Source organism: Galdieria sulphuraria (assembly GCF_000341285.1).
Source record: "Galdieria sulphuraria unplaced genomic scaffold scaf_8, whole genome shotgun sequence".
NCBI classification, from domain to species: domain Eukaryota; phylum Rhodophyta; class Bangiophyceae; order Galdieriales; family Galdieriaceae; genus Galdieria; species Galdieria sulphuraria.
This window is the reverse complement of record NW_005178467.1, coordinates 210,408-231,272: the sequence shown is the minus strand read 5'-3', so window position 1 is coordinate 231,272 and position 20,865 is coordinate 210,408. Positions and strand designations below refer to the sequence as shown.

Below are 20,865 nucleotides of genomic sequence, written 5' to 3'. Positions count from 1 at the left end.
TTTCTACTTTTTTGGTTCGTTAAAAACTTTGAGGAATAGATGATCGACAGTAGTTGTACTTGGAAAACCAATTATCTTGCAGCTTTTCAAATCCAGGTTACTTTTTCTAAACAGTCAAGAACTTTACAAAGAAAGTATGGACTACGAATAGGGAACTTGAGATGTCGAAAGAACTTTGCCGGCTTGAAGATGCAGACATACTATAGAGATAACGGAAAGGATGGTCCCAGGAAGAGGGTTGTAGTGACAGGAATGGGTGTAGTTTCCTGTTTTGGAACGGATGTAGATCTCTTCTATGATAACCTGCTTGCCGGAAAAAGTGGGATAAAGCGGATTGAGAAGTTTCCAGTTGATGAATATTCAACAAAAATAGGAGGCGAAATAACACCTGAAAACTTTCAAGCCAATAAATACTTGTCCCCAAAGTTAGCAAGGAGAATGGATCCAGTTATTTGCTATTCTGTGGCGGCTTCTAAGTTGGCGTTGGATCATGCAGGTGTTGCTATAGGTTCTGAATCTTTTTCAAAGCTTCGAAAAGAACGTTGCGGTGTTATCATTGGAAGTGGAATGGGAGGTTTGATATCTTTTACAGATGGAGTTGGGAAACTTTTGGCAGACGAATTCGATAGAATATCACCATTTTTTATTCCTAATTCAATATGTAACTTGGGTTCTGCAATGGTTGCAATTGAGACCGGATTTATGGGTCCCAACTATTCCATCTCAAGTGCTTGTGCGACGTCCAATCATGCGATAAACAATGCAGCAATGCATATTCAACGAGGCGAAGCTGAAATGATTGTAACTGGAGGTTCTGAAGCTGCATTGACTCCCGTAAGTTTTGATTATTTGTTTTGCTATTCTATTTTGTGGACTTGAATTGTTCAGATTGGTCTTACTGGTTTTATTGCTTGTAGAGCATTATCGAAACGAAATGAAGACCCCACGAAAGCATGCAGACCTTGGGATACCGAAAGAGATGGTTTTGTAATGGGAGAAGGTTGCGGTGTTTTAGTTTTAGAGAGTTTAGAACATGCTCTCAGGCGAGAAGCTCCTATTCTTTGTGAATATCTTGGAGGTGCTCATACTTGTGATGCTTATCATATCACAGAGCCTCACCCTGAAGGACACGGCGTGATAAAGTGCATGGAATTGGCTGTGCAAGATTCGGGTATAAATATTGCAGATGTAGACTATATCAATGCCCATGCAACGTCCACTCCATTAGGAGATATTGCTGAGTTTCGGGCTATTCGAGTAAGTTTATATTTTGCATCATTAATTTCTTATATATCAATATGTTTTCTATAGTCTATTTTTAAAGATTACAAGGACCGAGTAAAATTGAATTCTACAAAGTCTTTAATAGGCCATGGTTTAGGTGCGGCAGGCGCACTTGAAGCAATTGCAACTGTTAAAGCAATACAAACTGGAAAGCTCCATCCAACTTTGAACGTTGAAAAATTGGATCCTGAAGTAGATATGGACGTTGTTCCAAATGTTGCCAAAGAACATAGAGTTCGAGTAGCTATGAGCAACTCTTTTGGGTTTGGCGGTCACAATAGTGTAGTTGTGTTCGGTGCATATGATCAATAGTCTAAAATAAGATGGTTTCATTTCCACCTTTTAAATATTTTCCAAATGCTGTCTATCAAAATATTTTTTTTTGGATTGGCAATGAAACGTAAGGGAAATAGAGTGATTGCCTTTTACGCTGATTCCACTTGTCTAAAATACAACTGCCAGAAGTGTATATGTAGTTTTAATAGAACAAAACAGCTAGCCAAATGCTCGTGGTTGCCTCGGAAGTGCAAAGTTTCTTTGAATTCTATCTGGAAACAGTTACTTACAACGACTCATTGTCTAGCTGCGATGCCTTCAGAAAGAGGCTTTTCAGAAAAAGCCAAAACTCCGAAGGTTTTAGAGGACACAAGAGTTGATGACTTTCCTCTTGCGGCAGTTGTCGGTCAAGATGCAGTGAAAGTTGCTTTGTTACTTGCAGCTGTCAATAAGAACTTGAGAGGCATCATTTTGTCAGGAAGAAGGGGAACAGGAAAGTCTATTATGGCACGAGCGATACACGCACTTCTGCCGCCTATTGAAGTGCAGAAAGGTTCTTTTTGCAATCAAGCTCCACAGAGTAATTCGGATGACGTCGTTGTTATGAAACCATATTTTGTTCAAATTCCTCTTAACGTAACAGAAGATAGATTGTTGGGTTCTGTAGATATTGAAGAGTCTTTAAGTCGAGGTGAACCTGTTTTTCAACCAGGTATTCTGGCAAAGGCCAACAGAAGTGTGCTTTACGTGGATGAACTCAATCTGTTGGACGACTCGATAGTCAATATTCTTCTTGGTGTATTGGCAGATGGACAGGTCGTTGTAGAACGTGAAGGATTCTCTGTGACTTATCCATGTGAGCCTTTGTTTATTGCCACATACAATGTCGAAGAGGGAGAAATAAGACCCCATGTTTTGGATAGATTTGCTATTTCTCTTTCAGTTGACAATGAACCACTCACACAAGATCAACGTATAGAGGCAGTGAATATGAGTAACATGTTTGCTGATCAGCGACAAGAGTTGATTAGCCAATTCAATGAAGAAACACAAGAGATGGCATCGAGGATCATTTTTTCCAGAGAGTTTTTGAATGATGTTGTTGTTACGAAAGAACAAATAGAATACTTGTGTACAGAAGCGTCTCGAGGTCAATGTATTGGTCATCGCGGTGAAGTGTTCGCAGTAGAAGCTGCAAAGGCCTCTGCCGCCTTGGATAACCGAGACTATGTATCGGAAGAGGATCTTCGAACAGCGGTGAAACTTGTTCTTGTTCCACGAGCAATGTCTCTTCTGAATAATGAACAGCAGTCAGCTCCAGAACCCAAGTCTGCACCACCTCCGCCCCCTTCCTCTTCAGACAATGAAGAAGAAGAAGAAGAAGAAACGGAGACTAAAGAACAAGAAGAAACCAATTTTCAGGTTCCAGAAGAGTTTTTATTTGATCCTGAAGGAGGTATTGTGGATCCCAATTTACTCCAGTTTGCCTCAAAACAAAACAGCGGTCGTAGTGGGAAGCGGGGTAAAATATATTCATTCGACAGAGGTCGTTATATAAAGCCTGTATTGCCTCGTGGCGATACTTGGAGAATAGCATTAGACGCTACTTTACGAGCAGCAGCTCCTCTTCAGAAGATAAGAAGGGAACGTTACATGGATATCACGTCATCCAACGACCGTCGTGTGTATATCAGAAATCAGGATATTCGCATTAAGAAGATGTCTAAGAAGGCTGGAACTTTGGTTATTTTCCTAGTTGATGCCTCGGGTTCGATGGCTTTGAACCGAATGAATGCTGCAAAAGGGGCAGCAATACGGCTTTTATCATCTGCATATGAGTCTCGTGACAAGATTTCTCTTATTTCTTTTCAAGGTGAGAATGCACAGGTACTTCTTCCACCCACTCGTTCAGTGGCCATGGCCAAAAGGAGGATGGAGACCATGCCTTGTGGTGGAGGTTCTCCTCTAACGCATGGATTGTTTCTCGCTTCAAAAGTGGGAATTCAGGCTCTTAGTAGTGGAGACGTGGGACAAGCAATCATTGTACTCATTAGCGATGGTAGAGCAAATATTTCACTTTCGCAAAGCTTAGGAGAAGCCCCTGATACCAAAAAGAGCAAAGCTGAATTGAAACAAGAAGTCTTAGATATGGCTAGGAAAATAGCAGCACTAGCAAAAGTCAAATTGCTTTGTATTGATACAGAGAACAAATTTGTGTCAACAGGTATCGCAAAAGAGATCGCAAATGCCGCGAACGGAAATTACAACTATCTTCCCAAAGCCACTGACTCTGCAGTAGCTTCCCTAGCGGGACAAGTTATTTCAAGCATAAAAAGTAATTTCTGAGAAAAAGTCCAACTCTATTCTGCAAAAGTACGGCAACTTTGAAACTCTGAGTTTTGGCGCCATTCAGGTTCACTATTCACAAAATATTCTTTTTTCCATATGGGAACTCTTGCTTTCAACTGGTCTATGGCAAAATGGCAAGCTTCTTAAATAAAACAGTGAACACAACGAGTGAAGAGACAAAGAAACTTTCCTTACCCAAAGCTTCTTTCCTATGGACAGAGGAAACTGCTATTACCACACTTATTTCTCCAACACCTACTCTTCCAAGCCGATGCCATATCGAGATCCCTTCAACTTTCCAGTGAGAGCGTATCTGCATAATTCAGTTGCATAGTACAAATGGCACGGTCCAAGTACCTCTTCAGCAAGCTTTCTCAACTCAGAAAGAGCCATTGCAAAATATGACTCATATTCTAGAAACTTTACTTCCTTTCCATGGTTGTATTTTCGGGTGATACCACAAAAAGAGGCGATGGCGCCCTGAAAGAAAAGTTCATTCACTTTCAACGAATCATCAACGCTGCTCTAACCGATTCCGACGCAGACACAGACTCAGTTACTTTTTCAACGGATAGAGTGTCCGACGTCAAGACAAATACTTGTCTTCCATCTTCAGATATGAAGGAATGCTCCATGAATAGCTCACAGCCGTCTCCTGCTGTTACAATTATGAAAGTACAAAATGCTTAGGCAATTTCTTAACGGAGCTGAAACTTACAAAGAAACGAGAAATTTACTTGATATCTAAAACATTTATCCAACTTCCTATTCTTGCAACTAGTATTATCTATCCTGAACTTATCTACTCAATGGTATTTTCTTGTCCGGTACCTGATATATTTTTCTCCCCTTCGAGTCGACGAGTTCTATAGACTTGTGGTCAGAGCGATTCATTGAGAGAATAATTCCTTCACCTTTCTTCTTCCAGTCTTTCTTGTCTGTACTGTTGCCAATTTCTCTTATTTCGACGAGAAAATATGGGTACGACAGCAGCAGGAACCACAAATAACAAAGCTCCACCTATTATGGCCCCAACCTTTTCAAATAAGAAACGAAGTTTTCAAAAATATTTTCTTTCTTACCAAGTAGGGACCTCGAATCTCTTTCACGGGAGCCATCGTCTTCTGTCGTGGTCTTCAATCAATCATCATCAATTTGACTTGTTATTTGTCGGACTGACTACCTTTCCATATGAAAAGTCCAATTCCCTTTATATCTCATAAAAAATGTAAGTTGTTTCTGAAGACTTGAGAATTATCCGATTGTATTTGCATTGTGAACATTATGTACGACTAGAACCCAAAAGATGTGGCCATCAGAGCTTTGTTTTTCCTACAACTACTTGGTCTCTTTTTTTTGATGGAAATATTTCATATTTAATATTGTCGTTTAGAACCATTGCCTTTCTTTCGATTCTGATATGTTACGGGATTTGATATCAATTCTACAGCAGTCTTCAAGTCAATCTCAAATACGGATGCCATACCTGACTTCAAACTAATATATTTCCCATCACATCCAACATAAGGACCAAAAGGACCAACACTGGCAACAACTTCTTTACCCGTGTGAGGGTCTATCCCAAGAACTCTTGGTAATGATAACCATTTCAAGCCATTCGCCAAATCTAACGACTCAACATTTACATTAGCAGGCAAACGAACATTTTTTATTACTCGTCTCTTTTGAGCTTCTTCCTCCATTTCCAACTCCCCCTCACTCTCTGGTGATAAGTTATCCTCAACCAACTGCAGAAACCAACCAAACCGGCCTTTCTTTAAGAAAAGTGCATGACCACTTTCAGGGTCATAACCGAGAAATTTTCCTTTTCTTTCTTCGACAAGTTCTTGGATGGTTTTGGAGCATAACTCTTCCGGAGACATTTCATTCAAAATATTTAGTTTCTTTGTTGAATTTCCTATCAATTCTATATACGGACCATAGGGACCCACCTTTACTTGGACACTTTCATTTGCATTTTCATGTCGGATGGGAAGACTAAGTATACGGACCTCCTGACTATCAATATTCTTCTCTTTTTCTTTGGCCTTTTCTTGAAGACCATATTCTCCCAAAAAGTAGGAGCGCAAATATTCAATATGATCTGCTTTTCCATTAGCTATATTATCCAATGCCTCCTCCATCGAAGCAGTGAATTGAGGATCCGTCACTTCAGGAAAGTGCTTATTCAATAGGTTGACTACAGAAACTGCAGAAAGACATGGAACGAGACTAGTACGTGACTTTCCCTTACTTCTTTCGCGATGAACATATTTCCTTTCTACCAAAGTTTCCAGAATAGATGCATATGTACTTGGTCGTCCAACTCCTTCTGCTTCTAATGCTTTAATCAATGCAGCTTCCGTATATCGTGGTGGCGGTTTCGTGGAGTGCATAATAGGTTCCAAGTGAAACGAATACAATTCCTGTCCTTCATGTAACGCTGGTAGATTCTTATTATGCATAGACAAAGGACTATCGTCCAAGTCATCAAAATTTTCCTCTATTCCATAAACTTCATTAAATGCTTTCAAATAACCTTCAAATACGAGGGTTCTACCGGAAGTATGAAAAGTTGCAATACTTCCATCTTCTAAAATAGAATCGATATTCACACTTGTTACAAAAAATTCTGCATTCTTCATTTGAGATGCCAATGTACGACGGTAGATAAGTTCATAAAGCTTCTGATGCTTAGGGCTTACTTGATTGACCACTTGGACGGGAGAAAGAAAACTGGTTCCCGCGGGTCTGATTGCTTCATGTGCTTCCTGGGCTAACTTCGATACCTTTGGCGAGTTGTTGCTCGATGCAGCATCTTGAAGAAAATCTCTACCAAACTGTTCTACGATACATTTTTGTGCAGCAATTTTGGCTTGATTAGAAAGAGTTGGACTATCCGTTCTCATGTAGGTAATGAATCCTTGTTCATACAAATCTTGTGCCAAACGCATGGTCTCTCCTGCTGTAAAACCAAGACGACGACTAGATTCTTGTTGAAGTGTGGATGTAATGAAGGGTACAGGGGCTTTTCGACTGAGTTTCCGTTTTTCAACAGATTTTACTTTCCAAGTTACACCGCTTTCCATCATTCTTTCTAAAAGATTCTCAGCAAATTGCAGGTCCATATGAATGATACCTTCTTCTATGCTTTCCTTCTTCAGATCTCCAGTGGTAGGATCGAAGTCTTTTCCAGTTGCAAGCCGCTTGCCATTGAACGCCAACAGCCATGCCGTTAACCCTTCTTTCATTTCATTGATTTCATACTGTGGAGACAGCGCAAGTTTTGCTACAATATTATAGAAAGAACTTTGACGAAATGTTATTCGTTCCAGTTCTCTTTGAACAATCATAGCTAATGCAACACTTTGAACTCTACCAGCCGAAAGTCTTGGAGCAATTTTTTTCCATAAAATAGGAGATAGAGTAAACCCAACCAGGCGATCGAGAATACGTCTCGCTTCCTGAGCGTGAACGAGATTCATATGCACATCGCGTAAGTTCTCAAAAGATTCAATTATCGCCTCTTTGGTTATTTCATGGAACACAGCTCGTTTGTAAGGTACTTTCGGTTGCAATACTTGAACGAGATGCCATGCAATCGCTTCTCCTTCGCGGTCTTCATCAGTCGCAAGTATCAACTCGTCACAAGAGTTAACCAATTCCTTCAAGTGATCGACAACTTTACTTTTATCTTTTGAAATTGTGTATATAGGTTCAAAATTATTTTCCACGTTCACCCCTAAGCGAGCCCAAGGAAGTTTCTTAAGTTCATCAGGTATTTCCTTTGCTGACTCTGGTAAGTTTCTAATATGACCCATACAAGAGTCCACAATGTATCTCTCCGGTAGAAACTTTTGAATAGTCTTTGCCTTTGCAGGCGATTCAACTATCACTAGTCCCACCGACTCTTTTTTCTTTTCCTAGTTGGCGCATAAAACGTAGTCAGCTTGAAAGCAAATCAACACGTACCTTGGTGGGTGACGACTTCGCTTTTTTCCTTTCAGTTTTTTTCTTTTCGGAATGTCTACCACTCTTTTCTCTCGTTTGACTTGCTTCGAGAGTTTGAATAAACGGTAAATGCTTGGAGTGCTGCAAAGAGAACTTTCGACGAGGTATACCCAACGACAAAGAACGACTTGACGAAAACTGAAGAGAAGCTTTGGAAAAACGTTTTGCTATGACATAGACATCAAAAGGTTTTGTATGAACGACATAGTGTCTATGCAAACAGGTGAAACAGAATACCCGAAAGGTGTGATATGACATATGCCTCAATTTCCAATTCAATTTGAAAAATCTTTATACAATTTATAGCTCTTCAAATAAATAATCTGTTCAGTTTCAAGCTTCTCAAGTCAAACCCACCACACTAGAGGCAAGTTGAGACTTTACAGTCTCCACTTTAACAGAACATACTCTGCAAAGTTGCACTTGCAAAAATGAAGCTGGGTTAGGAGCGACGACTTGAGACGCCTACGACTATTTCCCTTTCCAAATACGTATACCTACCAGTGCCTTGGTACCTATGAGATGAAAGACAGCGGCTAAGTTACGCAAGGGAAGGCAAGGAAATAAGAATATCCAAACTCAAGAAAAAGGGAGAAGGATCGTGTTCAAAGGATAAAATATCCGGTTTCTTTTTCCTGGAAACCCACGGAAAGACAAGAAAGGATAAGAGTACTCGACGAAGGGGTCAGAACTCAAGACTCGCGGCCAGTGGGTTCCGTCCTCACAACGTCAAGCGGGTAATTAGGGTTATTGAAAGAACAGTGTGAAACTGCTCTCAATTCCTATTTCTCTTATTCTTTCCTTGAATGGTTACACTTATTTCCTTGTTGAAATAGAGAAGACTTTGACTAGTCGTCAAAAGGTTAGACATCCTCTCCCGCAATTTCAAATGTGTAAACGAATTGAAATGGGCTTGAGTTCTTCATGTCACCATTCAACAACTTAATGCAGAGTCATGATATAAAAGTGATAGAATATGAAATGCAATGAGTCATTTAATTCTCTCCAGAACAAAGACAATCTATCAAAACAATTCAAACAAATAATTCCATCTTAATGATTGTTCCTATAAAGGAGGAGGCCATTGTTGTGATGACCATGGTAAATACTGGGTTAGCTTCTGCATCCACTCCCTTCCTAGTGGAAATATTGGAAGCACCGAACACTGAAATGAATTGTTGATGACGAATGCAGAACAAGAGTACCAAGCAAGAATACCAGCAATGCATCCAAATACTCCAGCAGGAACAGTTGAGTCTCCACGAAAGTTTTCCGCAGATAATAAGCAAATACTTAAGAAGAGAGCTAACTTGGTAACAACAAATACCAAATTGATACTCATTGCGCCAACCATCAGAATAAAGGTCATTACTGCATATTGCACAAGAAATATGCCATTAACCTTTCCTTCGTCACTACCAAACTTCAAAATATCTTCTGCTTGGAGTTCGTCCAAGGAAGCCAAAGACAACCAAAGCGAACTATATGTAGCGAAATTAATAGCACCATAGGAATTGCCTGTAATAAGACACCATATACTAGCTATAGCTTGACCAAGTCCTCCGTAAAAGAAAGCAGGTCCAATAATCATATTACTGATTTCTGAAGGTAGTGCTCCGGTTAAAATAAGGTTCAAGACGAGAGTAGGGCCTGCAAAAGCAGCAAGACCAAGAGGAATAGGGTCTCCAAAAAGATGTCTAAAGGTTTTCTTCCTTGGTGTGTGTGATATCTCTTTCAAGTCTTCCACATTGACATAATTTTCATTCTTTGCGAACTCCACATCACTCTCGTGCTGTTCCATATTCGAATAACAAGTGATCAAAAATCTAGATAAAAATCCAAAAGACGTCTTGCTGTCTTGAAAACCAAATGCACAGAATAGTTTCAAGTCTATGGCTGCTCAGATGGTGCATTCCTTCTTTGTCTTGCTTTTACAATGGACTGGTTTTCTAGCATGGGCGAACAAGCTACTAGCCGACGGAGTTTTACCGATAGAGAAACATTAACCCTTCTATCCCTTTCTACATTAGATTCATCCGCTTAAAATATCACTTGAGAGCCATTCAAGTGGTGACTAGACTTGAAAATAAAATTCAATACACACAAGCAAACATATCAATATATATATATATATATATATATATATTCCTAAGAAAGGATTCGTATTATATAAGAACATCACATATAAAAATGGGAAATAATAGTGGAAACATGTCTATACGCTACAAAGTACAGGGACACCACAAGAGCAAATGATATGATAACAGAGTCTTCTTCCTTCAGATAATACTAATAAATATATTCTCCCTACTGCTTGAGAACTCTGAAAAGGTTGCCCACATACAACAGTTTGATATCTCATCTGAATCTTTTACATATCTATAATTAAATGGCTTCTACGTCAACGAATTTACGAATAAAGCCCAATATTACTTACCTCTCTCAAGAAAGCTTCAAATTAAAAACTTTAATATTCTTCATATAGTTACTAGTGAAATATTTCAGATATGGCTTTGAGTTTCTTTTGCAAAACAGTTCTTTGACTGAGGCACCCTTTTAGATACAGGGATAGGCTTCCTTGCGAGATTCAAAGTAGTTTCCAAAAAGTTTTGTGGAACAGATCTACAATATGTGAAAAGATATCTCACGAAAGAAAACATTTTCGTCTTCACATCGGTTCGTCACTGTTGCATTTCCATTGCATTGAGAGTATTCTGGTACAATTGATTAATTGATTGCCTTAGCTTCTATTTGTACCATTTAGTCAAGAGACGACTCCATGTTAGTCTATTGCCACACTAGCCAACCTTCCTTTTTGTACTAACTGTTAGTCAAGTCTTGAGTTGAGAGTCTGGGATTGATAGTGGAATAACGTTTTAGTTGTAGTTATGCGCCTGAGATCCTTTACTGACTCTTTAGTTTCGCTAGCACGAACAAAGTATGTCGAGAAGCAAAGTCGTAAGATTGTTTTCGATCGTTTTTCTGTCGTGGCAAAAGACTCTTGTTCGAGTCAAGAGAGAATGTTGCCCAGTGAGTTGGCCACGAAATACGTACAGTCGTTGATGAAGCGCGCCACTCTAAAAGTCGAAACTAGCAAGTCAACAAATGACTATAGTAAAGTCAAGGTTTCCAATTTTAAGCAAAAAGATGAAGAAGAGTCAGACAGAAGACTCATATCGCAAGTAAGGGCAATGTTTGCAAGCGAGCAGGTCGATATAAGTCCTTGGGTTTCCTCGACGAGGAAATATCAGGAAATATTTTGTCAGCATGTTGCCAATCTTCTTGCTCATCATATGAACAAGTTACTTTTGGAACCAAGAGCAAGACTTGTTCAGAATTTTATGCAGGACTTTACCTTGTCAGAATTGGAAGTGTTGGAAAGGTTGAAACGTGTTAGTCAGTGGACTCAAGAAGCTTCTTTCTTTTCAGAATCAACTAAATGTTTTCAAGATTTGGATATTTCTTTGCTAGAAGAGCAAACAGAAGCAGGAGAATATTCACTGCACAGTGCTTTGGATATGAATTCAGATCCGTTACTTGTTGCTAGAGAAATGATGACTTCCCCTGTATTTAAAGTGCTTTGGAGGATACTCAATTCGAATGAAGGATTCATGGCCCTTTTATTTTTAAGAGGAACGTTATCTTTGAATAGGAATGCCATAAGTCTACAAGGCTGCAGCGGACGTCAGTTGAGATATCATGTCAATCAAATTTGTGAACAAATGCTTCAATCAGATTTGCTTGTCTTTGAATCTGGTTCTCTGGAGTCGAACGGTCGTTCTTTGATGTTTACTTTGAATGATTGGCGTGAGGAATGGGGTATTCGTCGTACTATGCACGACTTGGTGGATCGTCTGTACAGAGGCTATCGATTTTATAATCTAAAACACAAGTTGATTCCTTCTTATTCACTAGGGACTCTACATTTTCATTTTGCCAGTAGCATTCCAATCAACGATGAAAGTATTTTAAAGACAAGTATAGCTTCAGTGGATAAGAGAGCACAACATTCTATTGCCGTTATTAATCATATTCGAGTTCGTTCATTTATAGGAGGACTAGGCATGGAACAACAATTTATCAATCATATTATTACTACAGAGTTGAGAGAAAATTCCAAATATTTGGGTGATATTTATACATTATCTCCTATTCCATATTTTGTACCTTGGCTTTTCCATCAAATGAAGCTTTATTCCAAAGTGATTGAAGGAGATGAATGGGACACGCTCGTATTAACTAGTCGAGACGCAGCTGTTGTAGAAGATATTTTGAATTGGCTGAAAAGTTCAACACAAGATCCCCATCATGTAAAACAAATAGCTCAGTTAGAACAAAGACTTATAAGAGGAAAGGAGACTCTCATGAAACTTGTAAGTTATTTCCTTCTGAATGCCAAAGGAAGAAGAATGCGTTGTTTGGATTCCGTTGCGAGAATGCATTTTAGTAATGGAGCGGAATTATATCGTATCAACTTTATGGCAGATTTATCGAGAAGAAGATTGCGACAAAGTTTGGGTATCACGGTGAATTATCGTTACAAACAAAAAGAACAAGAAAAGAACATATTAAACTTCTATGAAAATGATAACTTGGCAGTTGCAGAAGAAGCCATACGTTTGCAACAGTTGGCCAATCTAGTAGATCCCCATCACTGTGCTTCTTCATTATAGAAATATACTTTTGTAGGATAATTTTTGTTTCATTCTATTCCCAAACGGCATAAAGGATAATTTTGAATGGCTTCTATATCCACTTTGTGACCAAACAATTCTCGAATATTTCGTACTCCATAAAGTATCATTGTAGGACGTTCCAATGAGAGACCCCAAGCTATTATAGTAACATCTTCAGGCAACTTCATAGGCAATAACATTTCTGGTCGGAAAACACCAGAATTACCTACTTCAACCCACTTTCCTAGTCCCTGATGAAAGGCAAATATTTCCATCGAAGGCTCCGTATAAGGATTATAAGTAGGTTTGAACTTGAGTTGGGACATTCCCAATCTATATGGTTGTCAATGAATACTGAAAAGACTTCATTACTTCCAACAAATACTTACTGCGAAAAGAAATAATGAATAACTCCTTTCAAGTCTCCAATGGTCAAATTGCGATCAGCAATTAGTCCTTCTATTTGATGAAATTCAGCCAGATGAGTAGCATCCAAGTTTTCATTACGAAATACGCGGTCAATAGAAAAATACTTCTTAGGAACAAAATCTTCCTTTTGTGCCAAATGATATAACATTTTACTCGATATTGCAGTGGTATGTGTTCGTAAAATATTCTTTTGAGACTCCATTTCTGACCAAGGATAACGATAACCCAGCGAGCCATAGGCACCTATCTCTGCTTATTTCCATTACTGCATAGTTTGAAGAAAATATTTACCTTGTTGATGAACATTGCAAACACGATGGACATATTCTCGATCCTTGCATGGTTTGGAGAAAGCAGGATCCGATAAAAAGAAAGTATCATGTGCATCCCTCGCAGGATGTTGTTGAGGTTGAAAAAGAGCATCAAAATTCCAAAAACTGCTTTCAACATATTGATTGGTTGGCATCTCTTCAAAGCCCATTCCTAAGAAGATGTAACGTATTTGTTCCCGGACTTTCATAAGTGGATGTAAGAAGCCTCCAGTCAATGCCTTTCCACTAGCTTCGAAATTATATTCCTTGAAGGAAGCACTTCTCCAACTCCCCGATTCGATCATCCTATTTACGTCCTTTAAAACACAAAGCTAAAAGGAATGAAGAGATAAGATACTCCTTTGATAGATCCGTAGCCACTTGCTCATGAAACTGAGAGAATCGTCGACCTTTTTGTACACAAAAAGTCTTAAGTGTCTTTGATTGGACTAACTTTCTGGACTTGAGTTCCTTTACGTCCTGTAAACTCAAGTCTGTTGCTTGAGGATTCAGAGCCAACTGCCTAAGTTTTTCCTAATCAATCATAAGAGATAGATTCAAAACAAGGAACGAATATCCCATGTACTTACAGCAGTTTCGTCCATTACTTGAGTTACTTGGGGGAATAATTTTTTGGTTTCCTTATCCAACTTCAACCAACCTCTCTTTAGGCACTGTTGTATACCCAGTTTCCCAATTGTTCCAAGCTTGTTTTGTATTTCTTCTACTGTAGTACCGTGTGTAGGACAGATTGACTGAAAAGTTTGCAACTCTGGAGAACCTCTTGAAGCATATTCTTGTCCTTCCTCTGTCACAATCCAGTATTCATGAGATATAGGTTTTGCTTCCACTATTTCACGTCCAATCAAACTTTTCAGAACACTATCTACGAGAACCGAATGATCCAATCCTCTTTCCCTTGCAAATATACCGGTATCTGGTATGCTCGAGTTTTTCTCCAACTCTTGTATGACAACTTCTTCCATCGTCGTCATTTTGGATTCGAGTGTCGTTGCATGTCGCAATCCCACTTTCAAGACTTGGACTTGAGAACAGACACTAAAGCGTTGTTAGAATTATGTCAAGATGTCATACAAGATATAGAGGAATATATAAGTAAGTTCATATCTTCTTTTTTGAATTCTTTCACAAAACTTGGATGAATACTAGAACCCGAAAGGTCAGCACCGATAAAGTACGAAATTGATTTTTTATGGATATCTGCACTTTTCAGAATATTATTGAAACGAAAAGAGTACAGTGAAAGGGCTTTGAAAGTATCTCTTGCAGCTATTTATAACAATCCTGCAGACTACAGTTGCTGGGACTTTCGACGTCAAATATTAAAAAGTCTTCAGCAGTGTTCGTTATTTCAACAGGAATTGGAGATATGCAACGAATTATGTTTGCAGAACCCCAAAAACTACCAAGTAAGTTTCCTTTTTTTGTGAAACGGGAGACTGAACTTTTTATTTGTTCTCCACTGTTAGATATGGTTCCATAGAAGGTTTCTTTGTACGTTTTTGGAAAATCCACTGCAAGAACTGCAGTTTACTGAAATCACTCTACTCGAAGATGCCAAAAATTATCATGCTTGGTCTCATCGACAATGGGTCGTCGATCATTTTCAAGTGTTGGTATGTGAAAGTGATATGTTTGTGAATGTTTATTGAATAACAAGTTAGGATGAGGAAGCTTTTTCCAAAAAGTTCTTGGAAATGGACTTTCGCAATAATTCTGCGTGGAATTATCGATACTTTACGTTATTTTCGAATATGAGGACAACTGTCAATTCTTTGGAACTTCGACAATCGGAAGCTTCTTATGCATGGGAGATGTTGCAGAGATCTTTTATGAATGAAAGTGCTTGGTACTATTTATGGAAAGTTGTCAATGATGGTAAGTCGATAGCTGCTAGTGTTTGATGCTCATTTTTGTTTACTTCTTATGGAAGAATGGCATCTCTTTCCCTCGATAACACAATCAGTTCAACACTTACTTGAAGAACAAAAACATAATAGATTGGTATGGATTACTTGGTTCAATATTCTTAGGACGAGAGGTGAAGTATCTGAAGCTCAAGTCATTTGTAAGTAAGTAAATAGGGATGAAACCTTCAAGATTCTATTCCTCATTTGGCTCTTGTGAAGTCAGTTACAAAGTGAATTAGATGCATTTCATTATTCCTTTTGGAGTCAACAACTGAAAGAATCTTGAAGAATATCTGCGTTAATCATCATAATAATTGGACCACTCCTTCCCATCTTTGGCATAATAATCCATTGGATATATCGATTGCCAACGATACTTTCCTAATGCAACAAAGGCTTCGTAACAAGTCAATAATGGCTTTTGGTATTCGTGACCCCAGTCAATCGATAATCGAGGACAGGCTATTTGGACCCAAACATCAATAGAATCATAAAATAAAGATAACCTATGAGGACTCAGTTCACTGATCAAAACTACAGTATACTTCTTTCCTTCATCCTTGAGAGCATCAGTAAGTCGCCTCAATATTTTAAGAGAACCCTGTCTTCCCAATGTTCCAAGAATAACTCCCCAACGTTGTGCATATCTCGCTTGCTCAATGGATTGCTCTCGAACTTGTTTCATTCTCTCATGATCATATCTCTCTCTGGTGAGAATCTTCGAATATGGATCATGACGATACGCAGGAACAGATGGATTGGAAATCATGATTGACTCCAAATGAAACCGACCGTCTGCTACGTATACTAAGGCATCAATATCCGATAAATGAGGAGAAGTACACCCCAGTATTTCTCCTGGAGACAAGGGCTTGCGCTGAGGAATACACAAATTTTGAAAACCTTGAGCTTCCAACTTTTCACGTGCTTCAGGAAGACTTGACACGAATTGAACAGTACCAACGAGTGCAATTTTAGTGTCTCGTGAAAATTCCTTCAACAAACAAGCTACAAGATGGTCTACTTGAAACCGTATACTCACGAAGACATACATGATAGGAATTTTGCAATCCTGTACAGGAATCAAACAACTATGCCCATAGTGTATCAGAAAATCACAACCTAACATAACTGCAGTATAATCATCCACACAACACGCTCCATAAGTTACATCTCCTAAGATTACAGGTTGAACTGTGGCATATTTTCTTAAGATGTTCGCAATGACCGTTGCAAACAGGGTAAGCCCTTCTGGCATTTGCAGAGCAACTTTCTTGGCATTTTGACGTCTTATTCTCCATATTGTTTTGTGTATTTCAAAGTTATAGTTGCGGGGAAGCAGCTGCATATCTTGGTTCAACTGAGGATTGAGGAGGATATCGTCAGGAATTCTGTTAGCCAAATGAGTAGACCGCTTACTAGGCCTAGATACAACAGAAACTGACGTAGTATCACTACATCTATTACCAACTTTTGTTCCTTCTCTTAAAGGGTTGTTGTTGTTTGTAGAGTTTTGTTGATCAGTGGAATGATTCTCTGACCAAGACATAGCTATTCCAACGTTTTACAAACGAATTGATTTTTGTCAGTGTTTACACGACTAGAAGAATTTTCTCCTTTGCTTTTCATGACAGCGTACGAAAATGACCAAAATGTCTCAAAAAGTGAGCAAACCATTTATTTGAAAACTTGGGAGAGGTAAACTGTAAAGTTTTTTAGGACGTCGTGAAACTAGTGCTCTGGAACCTGAAGACGACGAAGATTTGACGGCTTGGGAACATATGACTGCTGGAGCTGCGGCAGGAATGGCAGAGCATAGCGTCATGTATCCAGTTGATACTATCAAAACTCGAATGCAGTCATATATGTCTGCCTTGGATATGAAACAATCCATTTTCAGGGCAGTTCATTCCATTATCTTACATGAAGGTGTTTCACGCTTGTGGAGAGGAGTAAGTGCGGTGTTAATAAGCGCTGGTCCTGCACACGCCGTTTACTTTGCAACATATGAAGCGGCAAAAGAAGCTTTTGGTGGAAACAAGTATGTATTCGTTTTATTTGTGTGGAAAGTTAGCGTTGAGCCGTTGAGTTAGAAACAGTCAACACCATCCTCTCGCTACTTCTGCTGCAGGAGGTTTGGCTACGATTGTAGCAGATGGAATGATGGCGCCTTTTGATGTGGTGAAGCAACGAATGCAGTTAAAGTCGAGTTGTTATTCGAATATTTTTCACTGTATTTCTACGGTGTATAGGCAACATGGGACCTCTGCATTTTTTGTTGGTGCGTTTTAAATTTGTTTTATCTTCGACTTATGGCGATACTTATATGAAACAAAGGTTACAAAACGACGTTAATTATGAATGTTCCTTTTACAGCTATACATTTCACAGTTTATGAAAGCTGTAAAAAAGTTATTCATAAATGGAGAAATATTGCTTCAGATGAGCTATCAGTAACAAGTCAGCTCTTGGCAGGTGCCATGGCAGGTGCATGTGCCAGTGCAGTTACCAATCCGTTCGATGTGGTTCGTACAAGACTGCAGACTCAAGGCGAGGTGAGTAGGATTTATGAGATTTTGATCATTTTAGGAACATTGATTGAAAGAAATGGATGTAGAGAGGAGCTAGAAGATACAAAAACATGACTTCTGCGATGAAAAGTATTTATTATGAAGAAGGAATTCGAGGGTTTTTGCACGGCATACGACCTCGTATCTTATTTCATATGGTAAGTAGGAATTGTATTAGTTTCAAGAGTTTCCAAGTCAATTTGATAAAGCCTGCTGCTGCAATCTGCTTCACCGTGTATGCCACATGTAAGCATGTGCTTTATTCAGGAAAGACTTCGAAGCAACTGCAAACTGAAGAAGACCATATTTTGTAAAGAGAAATTTTGGTGTTGGGTCGGTTTCTGAGTAGTGATGTTGTCCATGTTTGTCCACTTTTAGGTTCGAAACTTGCGTGTGTTTTGGGACAAGAGGCAAACATTTACGCAATCAGAGATATCTTTACTTTTCTTGGTTTAGGTATTGAAATAGGTGCTGTCATTTAGCTGTAAAGATAAGTAAAAAATGAGCAGATTGGAATTTCCTACAATACTCGTCGTTATCCTTATCTATTTATCCATATATAAATATAAATATACATATGGATATACTGATATACAATATGAGTATCTTCTTATTTATTAGGTAATTCTTCCAGTGTTCTTTTCATTTCCATGACTTTGGCTAAGACGTATAAGAGGCCTCCAACAAAACTAGTGGCGACTCCAATATGACCCCAAGTTGATGACTTTTGAGGATGAAAGAAATAATAACTAGAAACAAGCAACGCCAAATCTTTCACTTGAGCTGAAATATTTTGAGTCAAGGCAGAGTTTGTCGTGGTATTGTAGTAAATAGAGTGATTGATTACAAATCCAAATGAGCAAGCTAAAATAAAAAATAGCCAAAATGAAAACTCATAGCGGGGAGCATGCATAAATAGTCTTCTCAAACTTCCATCCAATATACCTGTCAATAAGAACAGAGGTAGACATGAGAGTGAACAATAATACAGAATACCAAAGTTATCTAATTTTGTCTGATCTCGGGTATATCGAATGAGTACCAAATAGACTGCCGTTGTCAGGTTTGCCGAAAAAACCATAAAATAGCCATAAATGGAAAAAGACATATCAAAAATAGCAGCCACCATAGTGCCAGACAACATCACTATAACACTAGCTACAACTTCCCAAGAAGCTTTCTTTCCCAGGATAACCTTTTCTAAAATGAGAACAAAGAATACAGTAGTTCTTCTCAAGGTATTGTATATCACCAGATTTGTGTCTCTCAATCCGACCATACTTGTAACCAACATCAAATAGTAAGACAAAGCTAATGGCAAACAGGCAACAAACAAGTCCCACTGAAAACCATTGGTCGAAATGAATTCCATCTTTTGAAGGATAAAAAGAAGAAGAATAGTAATGGATAGCTGACTGCTAACCAGTATGGTAGTTTCTTGAAAGTCATAATTTTGAAAAATAGACTTATTGAAAACGGTGAGGCTAACTGAAACTAAAATGTAATATAACGCGGCTATCAAAGACTTGAGTGCATAGGCAACCAAGGCTCCATATTTGGAGTGAAACTTTGGGACGGCTGATTTTAAATAAGTAAGGACTGAGGCAGCTCTTCTTCTCATACGTCGAGTTCGTTGTTTAGTATTTCCCAAAACTGTCCACACCTCAAACCCACTTTCCAAAAAGTCTCTGGAATGAAAAACTAACTTTAAGATTCTTTCTGACGAGGAGAATCCAATTTGAAAGAGATTAAAATTGGAAGTGATCCACACAACTACTAAATACAGTTACAAGAATCCTATTAGAATTCAATTATGGTACATTTCACAGTTATGTCATCAAGTATAACAATTGGTGTTCCATTAACGATATATCTCGCTGAAAACTTTCAATATCATTGTCAAAATAAAAACTATAATATCAACCTCCTTTATCATCTCCTTTCGAAATGTCGATTGACTCTCCGTTTCCTTCACTTTGCATAGTCTTCAGAAATTTTTCATCCCACGAGTGCAAGGATGACAGTGTTTCTAGTATTTCTTCGTTGTCTGTGTTTTCTTCAGATTCACTTGCTCGTTCAATACCCATCATAGGTTCTATACTTTCCTTTGTACTGTCGGGTTTGATATCATCATACCCATCCCATAGCACACAACAAATAAAACAGAAATATACAAAAATTTGTGTCCCTTGTTTTCCACAAACAACTCAACCAAATACTCTTGAAAAAAGTTATCAGTACCTGTCCAATTTCTACCAAAAAGTAACTCAATAAAAGCGGAAATGATAACAGAAAACAGTCCAACGAGGTTTGTAGGGGCACCAACTGTTGTAGCAGGAATACCAAACAACAGTAAAGAGAAAGGAGCAGAATAGATACCGGTAAGGAAGCACGCTAAGACAGAAATGAGAGTCCTTTTCTGTTCAAACAATCCTATTAAGATTTGAGTTATACACAGGTAGACTGATGAAGATAAAAAAACCTCTTGATTTCAGTTTCATTTGCGTTACATTCCGAAAAGGACAAGAAAAATAGTATTTGGTTCTATCTTTATGATAGTTATGGATGCTTCCAAACTTCTTTTTTCTTTTCTGCACGTGAAGAAAACATTTTCGAAAGGCAGTCTTTCTTTGTCCTATAGTAAAAACAAGATAAGTTTTCAAAAAACACAACGGTGACATATCACGTTCTGTTAAAGTGAGTTTGTCTTTTGGGAATGTGGAGACTGTAGTCACGTGAAGAGCACACTCCAAGTGAATCTTTCCGTTTATTTCCTTTTGGCAAGAAATCATATTCATTCTGAGTCGTTAAGTTTGACAATCTAAATGACAGTTTCCTCCTTGTTTACTAAAGAGAGTATTAAAGTCCACAATTTGTAAATATCCATAAAATGAAAAGAGTTGCTTGTTGATTCTAAGAAAGTCTATTTTCAATATGAAAATGAAGTGGACATATCCCGTCTCGCCTCCAATTTCGAAGACGCTCTGGAAGAAATTGGCGCAGTGTTGAATTCAGCTCAGGCATCAGA

The 20,865-nt window shown here is 38.5% G+C and overlaps 13 protein-coding genes across 14 annotated transcripts; 5 read left to right on the top strand and 8 right to left on the bottom strand.

The window, feature by feature from the left end:
- Positions 1-5: 5 nt before the first annotated feature.
- Gasu_14230 (3-oxoacyl-[acyl-carrier-protein] synthase II) lies at positions 6-1,697 on the top strand. The gene is made up of 3 exons (XM_005707929.1): positions 6-834; positions 889-1,257; positions 1,312-1,697. Exons 1-3 carry the CDS (start codon positions 40-42, stop codon positions 1,594-1,596), a joined length of 1,449 nt encoding a protein of 482 aa, XP_005707986.1. The 5' UTR covers positions 6-39; the 3' UTR covers positions 1,597-1,697.
- A 158-nt stretch (positions 1,698-1,855) lies between these two features.
- Positions 1,856-3,950, top strand: Gasu_14220 (magnesium chelatase subunit D). Its single transcript, XM_005707928.1, has one exon. It carries the CDS (start codon positions 1,873-1,875, stop codon positions 3,904-3,906), a length of 2,034 nt encoding a protein of 677 aa, XP_005707985.1. The 5' UTR covers positions 1,856-1,872; the 3' UTR covers positions 3,907-3,950.
- A 4-nt stretch (positions 3,951-3,954) lies between these two features.
- Gasu_14210 (molybdenum cofactor biosynthesis protein E) lies at positions 3,955-4,565 on the bottom strand. Its single transcript, XM_005707927.1, has 5 exons — positions 4,440-4,565; positions 4,267-4,389; positions 4,105-4,222; positions 4,014-4,051; positions 3,955-3,978 (listed from the first exon to the last, which is right to left on the bottom strand). The coding sequence occupies exons 1-5, from the start codon at positions 4,542-4,544 to the stop codon at positions 3,976-3,978; spliced, it is 387 nt and encodes a 128-aa protein (XP_005707984.1). The 5' UTR covers positions 4,545-4,565; the 3' UTR covers positions 3,955-3,975.
- Positions 4,566-4,588: 23 nt separating this feature from the next.
- On the bottom strand, positions 4,589-5,075 carry Gasu_14200 (uncharacterized protein). Its single transcript, XM_005707926.1, has 3 exons — positions 4,992-5,075; positions 4,824-4,945; positions 4,589-4,775 (listed from the first exon to the last, which is right to left on the bottom strand). Exons 1-3 carry the CDS (start codon positions 5,025-5,027, stop codon positions 4,712-4,714), a joined length of 222 nt encoding a protein of 73 aa, XP_005707983.1. The 5' UTR covers positions 5,028-5,075; the 3' UTR covers positions 4,589-4,711.
- A 28-nt stretch (positions 5,076-5,103) lies between these two features.
- On the bottom strand, positions 5,104-8,355 carry Gasu_14190 (DNA topoisomerase I). The gene is made up of 2 exons (XM_005707925.1): positions 7,882-8,355; positions 5,104-7,832 (listed from the first exon to the last, which is right to left on the bottom strand). Exons 1-2 carry the CDS (start codon positions 8,176-8,178, stop codon positions 5,286-5,288), a joined length of 2,844 nt encoding a protein of 947 aa, XP_005707982.1. The 5' UTR covers positions 8,179-8,355; the 3' UTR covers positions 5,104-5,285.
- A 544-nt stretch (positions 8,356-8,899) lies between these two features.
- Gasu_14180 (putative acetate transporter) lies at positions 8,900-9,835 on the bottom strand. The gene has a single exon (XM_005707924.1). The coding sequence runs from the start codon at positions 9,719-9,721 to the stop codon at positions 8,987-8,989; it is 735 nt and encodes a 244-aa protein (XP_005707981.1). The 5' UTR covers positions 9,722-9,835; the 3' UTR covers positions 8,900-8,986.
- A 780-nt stretch (positions 9,836-10,615) lies between these two features.
- Positions 10,616-12,630, top strand: Gasu_14170 (malonyl-CoA decarboxylase). The gene has a single exon (XM_005707923.1). The coding sequence runs from the start codon at positions 10,809-10,811 to the stop codon at positions 12,591-12,593; it is 1,785 nt and encodes a 594-aa protein (XP_005707980.1). The 5' UTR covers positions 10,616-10,808; the 3' UTR covers positions 12,594-12,630.
- A 315-nt stretch (positions 12,631-12,945) lies between these two features.
- Positions 12,946-14,335, bottom strand: Gasu_14160 (phenylalanyl-tRNA synthetase alpha chain). Its single transcript, XM_005707922.1, has 4 exons — positions 13,927-14,335; positions 13,695-13,870; positions 13,317-13,642; positions 12,946-13,268 (listed from the first exon to the last, which is right to left on the bottom strand). The coding sequence occupies exons 1-4, from the start codon at positions 14,329-14,331 to the stop codon at positions 12,982-12,984; spliced, it is 1,194 nt and encodes a 397-aa protein (XP_005707979.1). The 5' UTR covers positions 14,332-14,335; the 3' UTR covers positions 12,946-12,981.
- Positions 14,336-14,345: 10 nt separating this feature from the next.
- Gasu_14150 (farnesyltransferase / geranylgeranyltransferase) lies at positions 14,346-15,490 on the top strand. Of its 2 annotated transcripts, XM_005707920.1 has the most exons (5): positions 14,346-14,452; positions 14,507-14,766; positions 14,827-14,973; positions 15,022-15,235; positions 15,291-15,490. In XM_005707920.1, the coding sequence occupies exons 1-5, from the start codon at positions 14,353-14,355 to the stop codon at positions 15,431-15,433; spliced, it is 864 nt and encodes a 287-aa protein (XP_005707977.1). In that variant the 5' UTR covers positions 14,346-14,352; the 3' UTR covers positions 15,434-15,490. The 2 variants fall into 2 exon arrangements, with proteins under 2 accessions (XP_005707977.1, XP_005707978.1); XM_005707921.1 differs by having other exon boundaries at positions 15,022-15,300.
- A 7-nt stretch (positions 15,491-15,497) lies between these two features.
- On the bottom strand, positions 15,498-16,935 carry Gasu_14140 (diphthamide synthase subunit DPH2). Its single transcript, XM_005707919.1, has one exon. It carries the CDS (start codon positions 16,814-16,816, stop codon positions 15,566-15,568), a length of 1,251 nt encoding a protein of 416 aa, XP_005707976.1. The 5' UTR covers positions 16,817-16,935; the 3' UTR covers positions 15,498-15,565.
- Positions 16,836-18,360, top strand: Gasu_14130 (mitochondrial carrier (BOU / S-adenosylmethionine carrier)). Its single transcript, XM_005707918.1, has 5 exons — positions 16,836-16,931; positions 16,987-17,308; positions 17,361-17,548; positions 17,605-17,822; positions 17,885-18,360. Exons 1-5 carry the CDS (start codon positions 16,895-16,897, stop codon positions 18,149-18,151), a joined length of 1,032 nt encoding a protein of 343 aa, XP_005707975.1. The 5' UTR covers positions 16,836-16,894; the 3' UTR covers positions 18,152-18,360.
- Positions 18,361-18,370: 10 nt separating this feature from the next.
- Gasu_14120 (solute carrier, DMT family) lies at positions 18,371-19,595 on the bottom strand. The gene has a single exon (XM_005707917.1). It carries the CDS (start codon positions 19,456-19,458, stop codon positions 18,448-18,450), a length of 1,011 nt encoding a protein of 336 aa, XP_005707974.1. The 5' UTR covers positions 19,459-19,595; the 3' UTR covers positions 18,371-18,447.
- A 9-nt stretch (positions 19,596-19,604) lies between these two features.
- Positions 19,605-20,665, bottom strand: Gasu_14110 (uncharacterized protein). The gene is made up of 3 exons (XM_005707916.1): positions 20,320-20,665; positions 20,079-20,270; positions 19,605-20,025 (listed from the first exon to the last, which is right to left on the bottom strand). Exons 1-3 carry the CDS (start codon positions 20,633-20,635, stop codon positions 19,757-19,759), a joined length of 777 nt encoding a protein of 258 aa, XP_005707973.1. The 5' UTR covers positions 20,636-20,665; the 3' UTR covers positions 19,605-19,756.
- Between the last annotated feature and the right edge of the window lie 200 nt (positions 20,666-20,865).

Bases quoted from the DNA above. Each gene is read 5' to 3' on its own strand.
- Gasu_14230 (XM_005707929.1), top strand. From the start codon at position 40: ATGATCGACAGTAGTTGTACTTGGAAAACCAATTATCTTGCAGCTTTT. The intron at 835-888 runs GTAAGTTTTGAT...TGAATTGTTCAG, and splicing joins CTGAAGCTGCATTGACTCCC to ATTGGTCTTACTGGTTTTAT. The intron at 1,258-1,311 runs GTAAGTTTATAT...TGTTTTCTATAG, and splicing joins CTGAGTTTCGGGCTATTCGA to TCTATTTTTAAAGATTACAA.
- Gasu_14220 (XM_005707928.1), top strand. From the start codon at position 1,873: ATGCCTTCAGAAAGAGGCTTTTCAGAAAAAGCCAAAACTCCGAAGGTT.
- Gasu_14210 (XM_005707927.1), bottom strand. From the start codon at position 4,544: ATGGAGCATTCCTTCATATCTGAAGATGGAAGACAAGTATTTGTCTTG. The intron at 4,390-4,439 runs GTTAGAGCAGCG...CTTTTCTTTCAG, and splicing joins CTGTGTCTGCGTCGGAATCG to GGCGCCATCGCCTCTTTTTG. The intron at 4,052-4,104 runs GTAAGGAAAGTT...GTTTTATTTAAG, and splicing joins CCATAGGAAAGAAGCTTTGG to AAGCTTGCCATTTTGCCATA.
- Gasu_14200 (XM_005707926.1), bottom strand. From the start codon at position 5,027: ATGGCTCCCGTGAAAGAGATTCGAGGTCCCTACTTG. The intron at 4,946-4,991 runs GTAAGAAAGAAA...TTATTTGAAAAG, and splicing joins AGATTCGAGGTCCCTACTTG to GTTGGGGCCATAATAGGTGG. The intron at 4,776-4,823 runs GTGAAGGAATTA...ACAAGTCTATAG, and splicing joins GAAAGACTGGAAGAAGAAAG to AACTCGTCGACTCGAAGGGG.
- Gasu_14190 (XM_005707925.1), bottom strand. From the start codon at position 8,178: ATGTCATATCACACCTTTCGGGTATTCTGTTTCACCTGTTTGCATAGA. The intron at 7,833-7,881 runs GTACGTGTTGAT...TGCGCCAACTAG, and splicing joins CGAAGTCGTCACCCACCAAG to GAAAAGAAAAAAGAGTCGGT.
- Gasu_14180 (XM_005707924.1), bottom strand. From the start codon at position 9,721: ATGGAACAGCACGAGAGTGATGTGGAGTTCGCAAAGAATGAAAATTAT.
- Gasu_14170 (XM_005707923.1), top strand. From the start codon at position 10,809: ATGCGCCTGAGATCCTTTACTGACTCTTTAGTTTCGCTAGCACGAACA.
- Gasu_14160 (XM_005707922.1), bottom strand. From the start codon at position 14,331: ATGACGACGATGGAAGAAGTTGTCATACAAGAGTTGGAGAAAAACTCG. The intron at 13,871-13,926 runs GTAAGTACATGG...ATGATTGATTAG, and splicing joins AAGTAATGGACGAAACTGCT to GAAAAACTTAGGCAGTTGGC. The intron at 13,643-13,694 runs GTATCTTATCTC...GGACGTAAATAG, and splicing joins GCTACGGATCTATCAAAGGA to GATGATCGAATCGGGGAGTT.
- Gasu_14150 (XM_005707920.1), top strand. From the start codon at position 14,353: ATGTCGCAATCCCACTTTCAAGACTTGGACTTGAGAACAGACACTAAA. The intron at 14,974-15,021 runs GTATGTGAAAGT...ATAACAAGTTAG, and splicing joins TCGATCATTTTCAAGTGTTG to GATGAGGAAGCTTTTTCCAA. The intron at 15,236-15,290 runs GTAAGTCGATAG...TTCTTATGGAAG, and splicing joins ATGGAAAGTTGTCAATGATG to AATGGCATCTCTTTCCCTCG.
- Gasu_14140 (XM_005707919.1), bottom strand. From the start codon at position 16,816: ATGTCTTGGTCAGAGAATCATTCCACTGATCAACAAAACTCTACAAAC.
- Gasu_14130 (XM_005707918.1), top strand. From the start codon at position 16,895: ATGACAGCGTACGAAAATGACCAAAATGTCTCAAAAA. The intron at 16,932-16,986 runs GTGAGCAAACCA...AAAGTTTTTTAG, and splicing joins TGACCAAAATGTCTCAAAAA to GACGTCGTGAAACTAGTGCT. The intron at 17,549-17,604 runs GTGCGTTTTAAA...TATGAAACAAAG, and splicing joins GACCTCTGCATTTTTTGTTG to GTTACAAAACGACGTTAATT.
- Gasu_14120 (XM_005707917.1), bottom strand. From the start codon at position 19,458: ATGAGAAGAAGAGCTGCCTCAGTCCTTACTTATTTAAAATCAGCCGTC.
- Gasu_14110 (XM_005707916.1), bottom strand. From the start codon at position 20,635: ATGAATATGATTTCTTGCCAAAAGGAAATAAACGGAAAGATTCACTTG. The intron at 20,271-20,319 runs GTTTTTTTATCT...AAATCTTAATAG, and splicing joins AATGAAACTGAAATCAAGAG to GATTGTTTGAACAGAAAAGG. The intron at 20,026-20,078 runs GTACTGATAACT...GTGGAAAACAAG, and splicing joins TTTTGGTAGAAATTGGACAG to GGACACAAATTTTTGTATAT.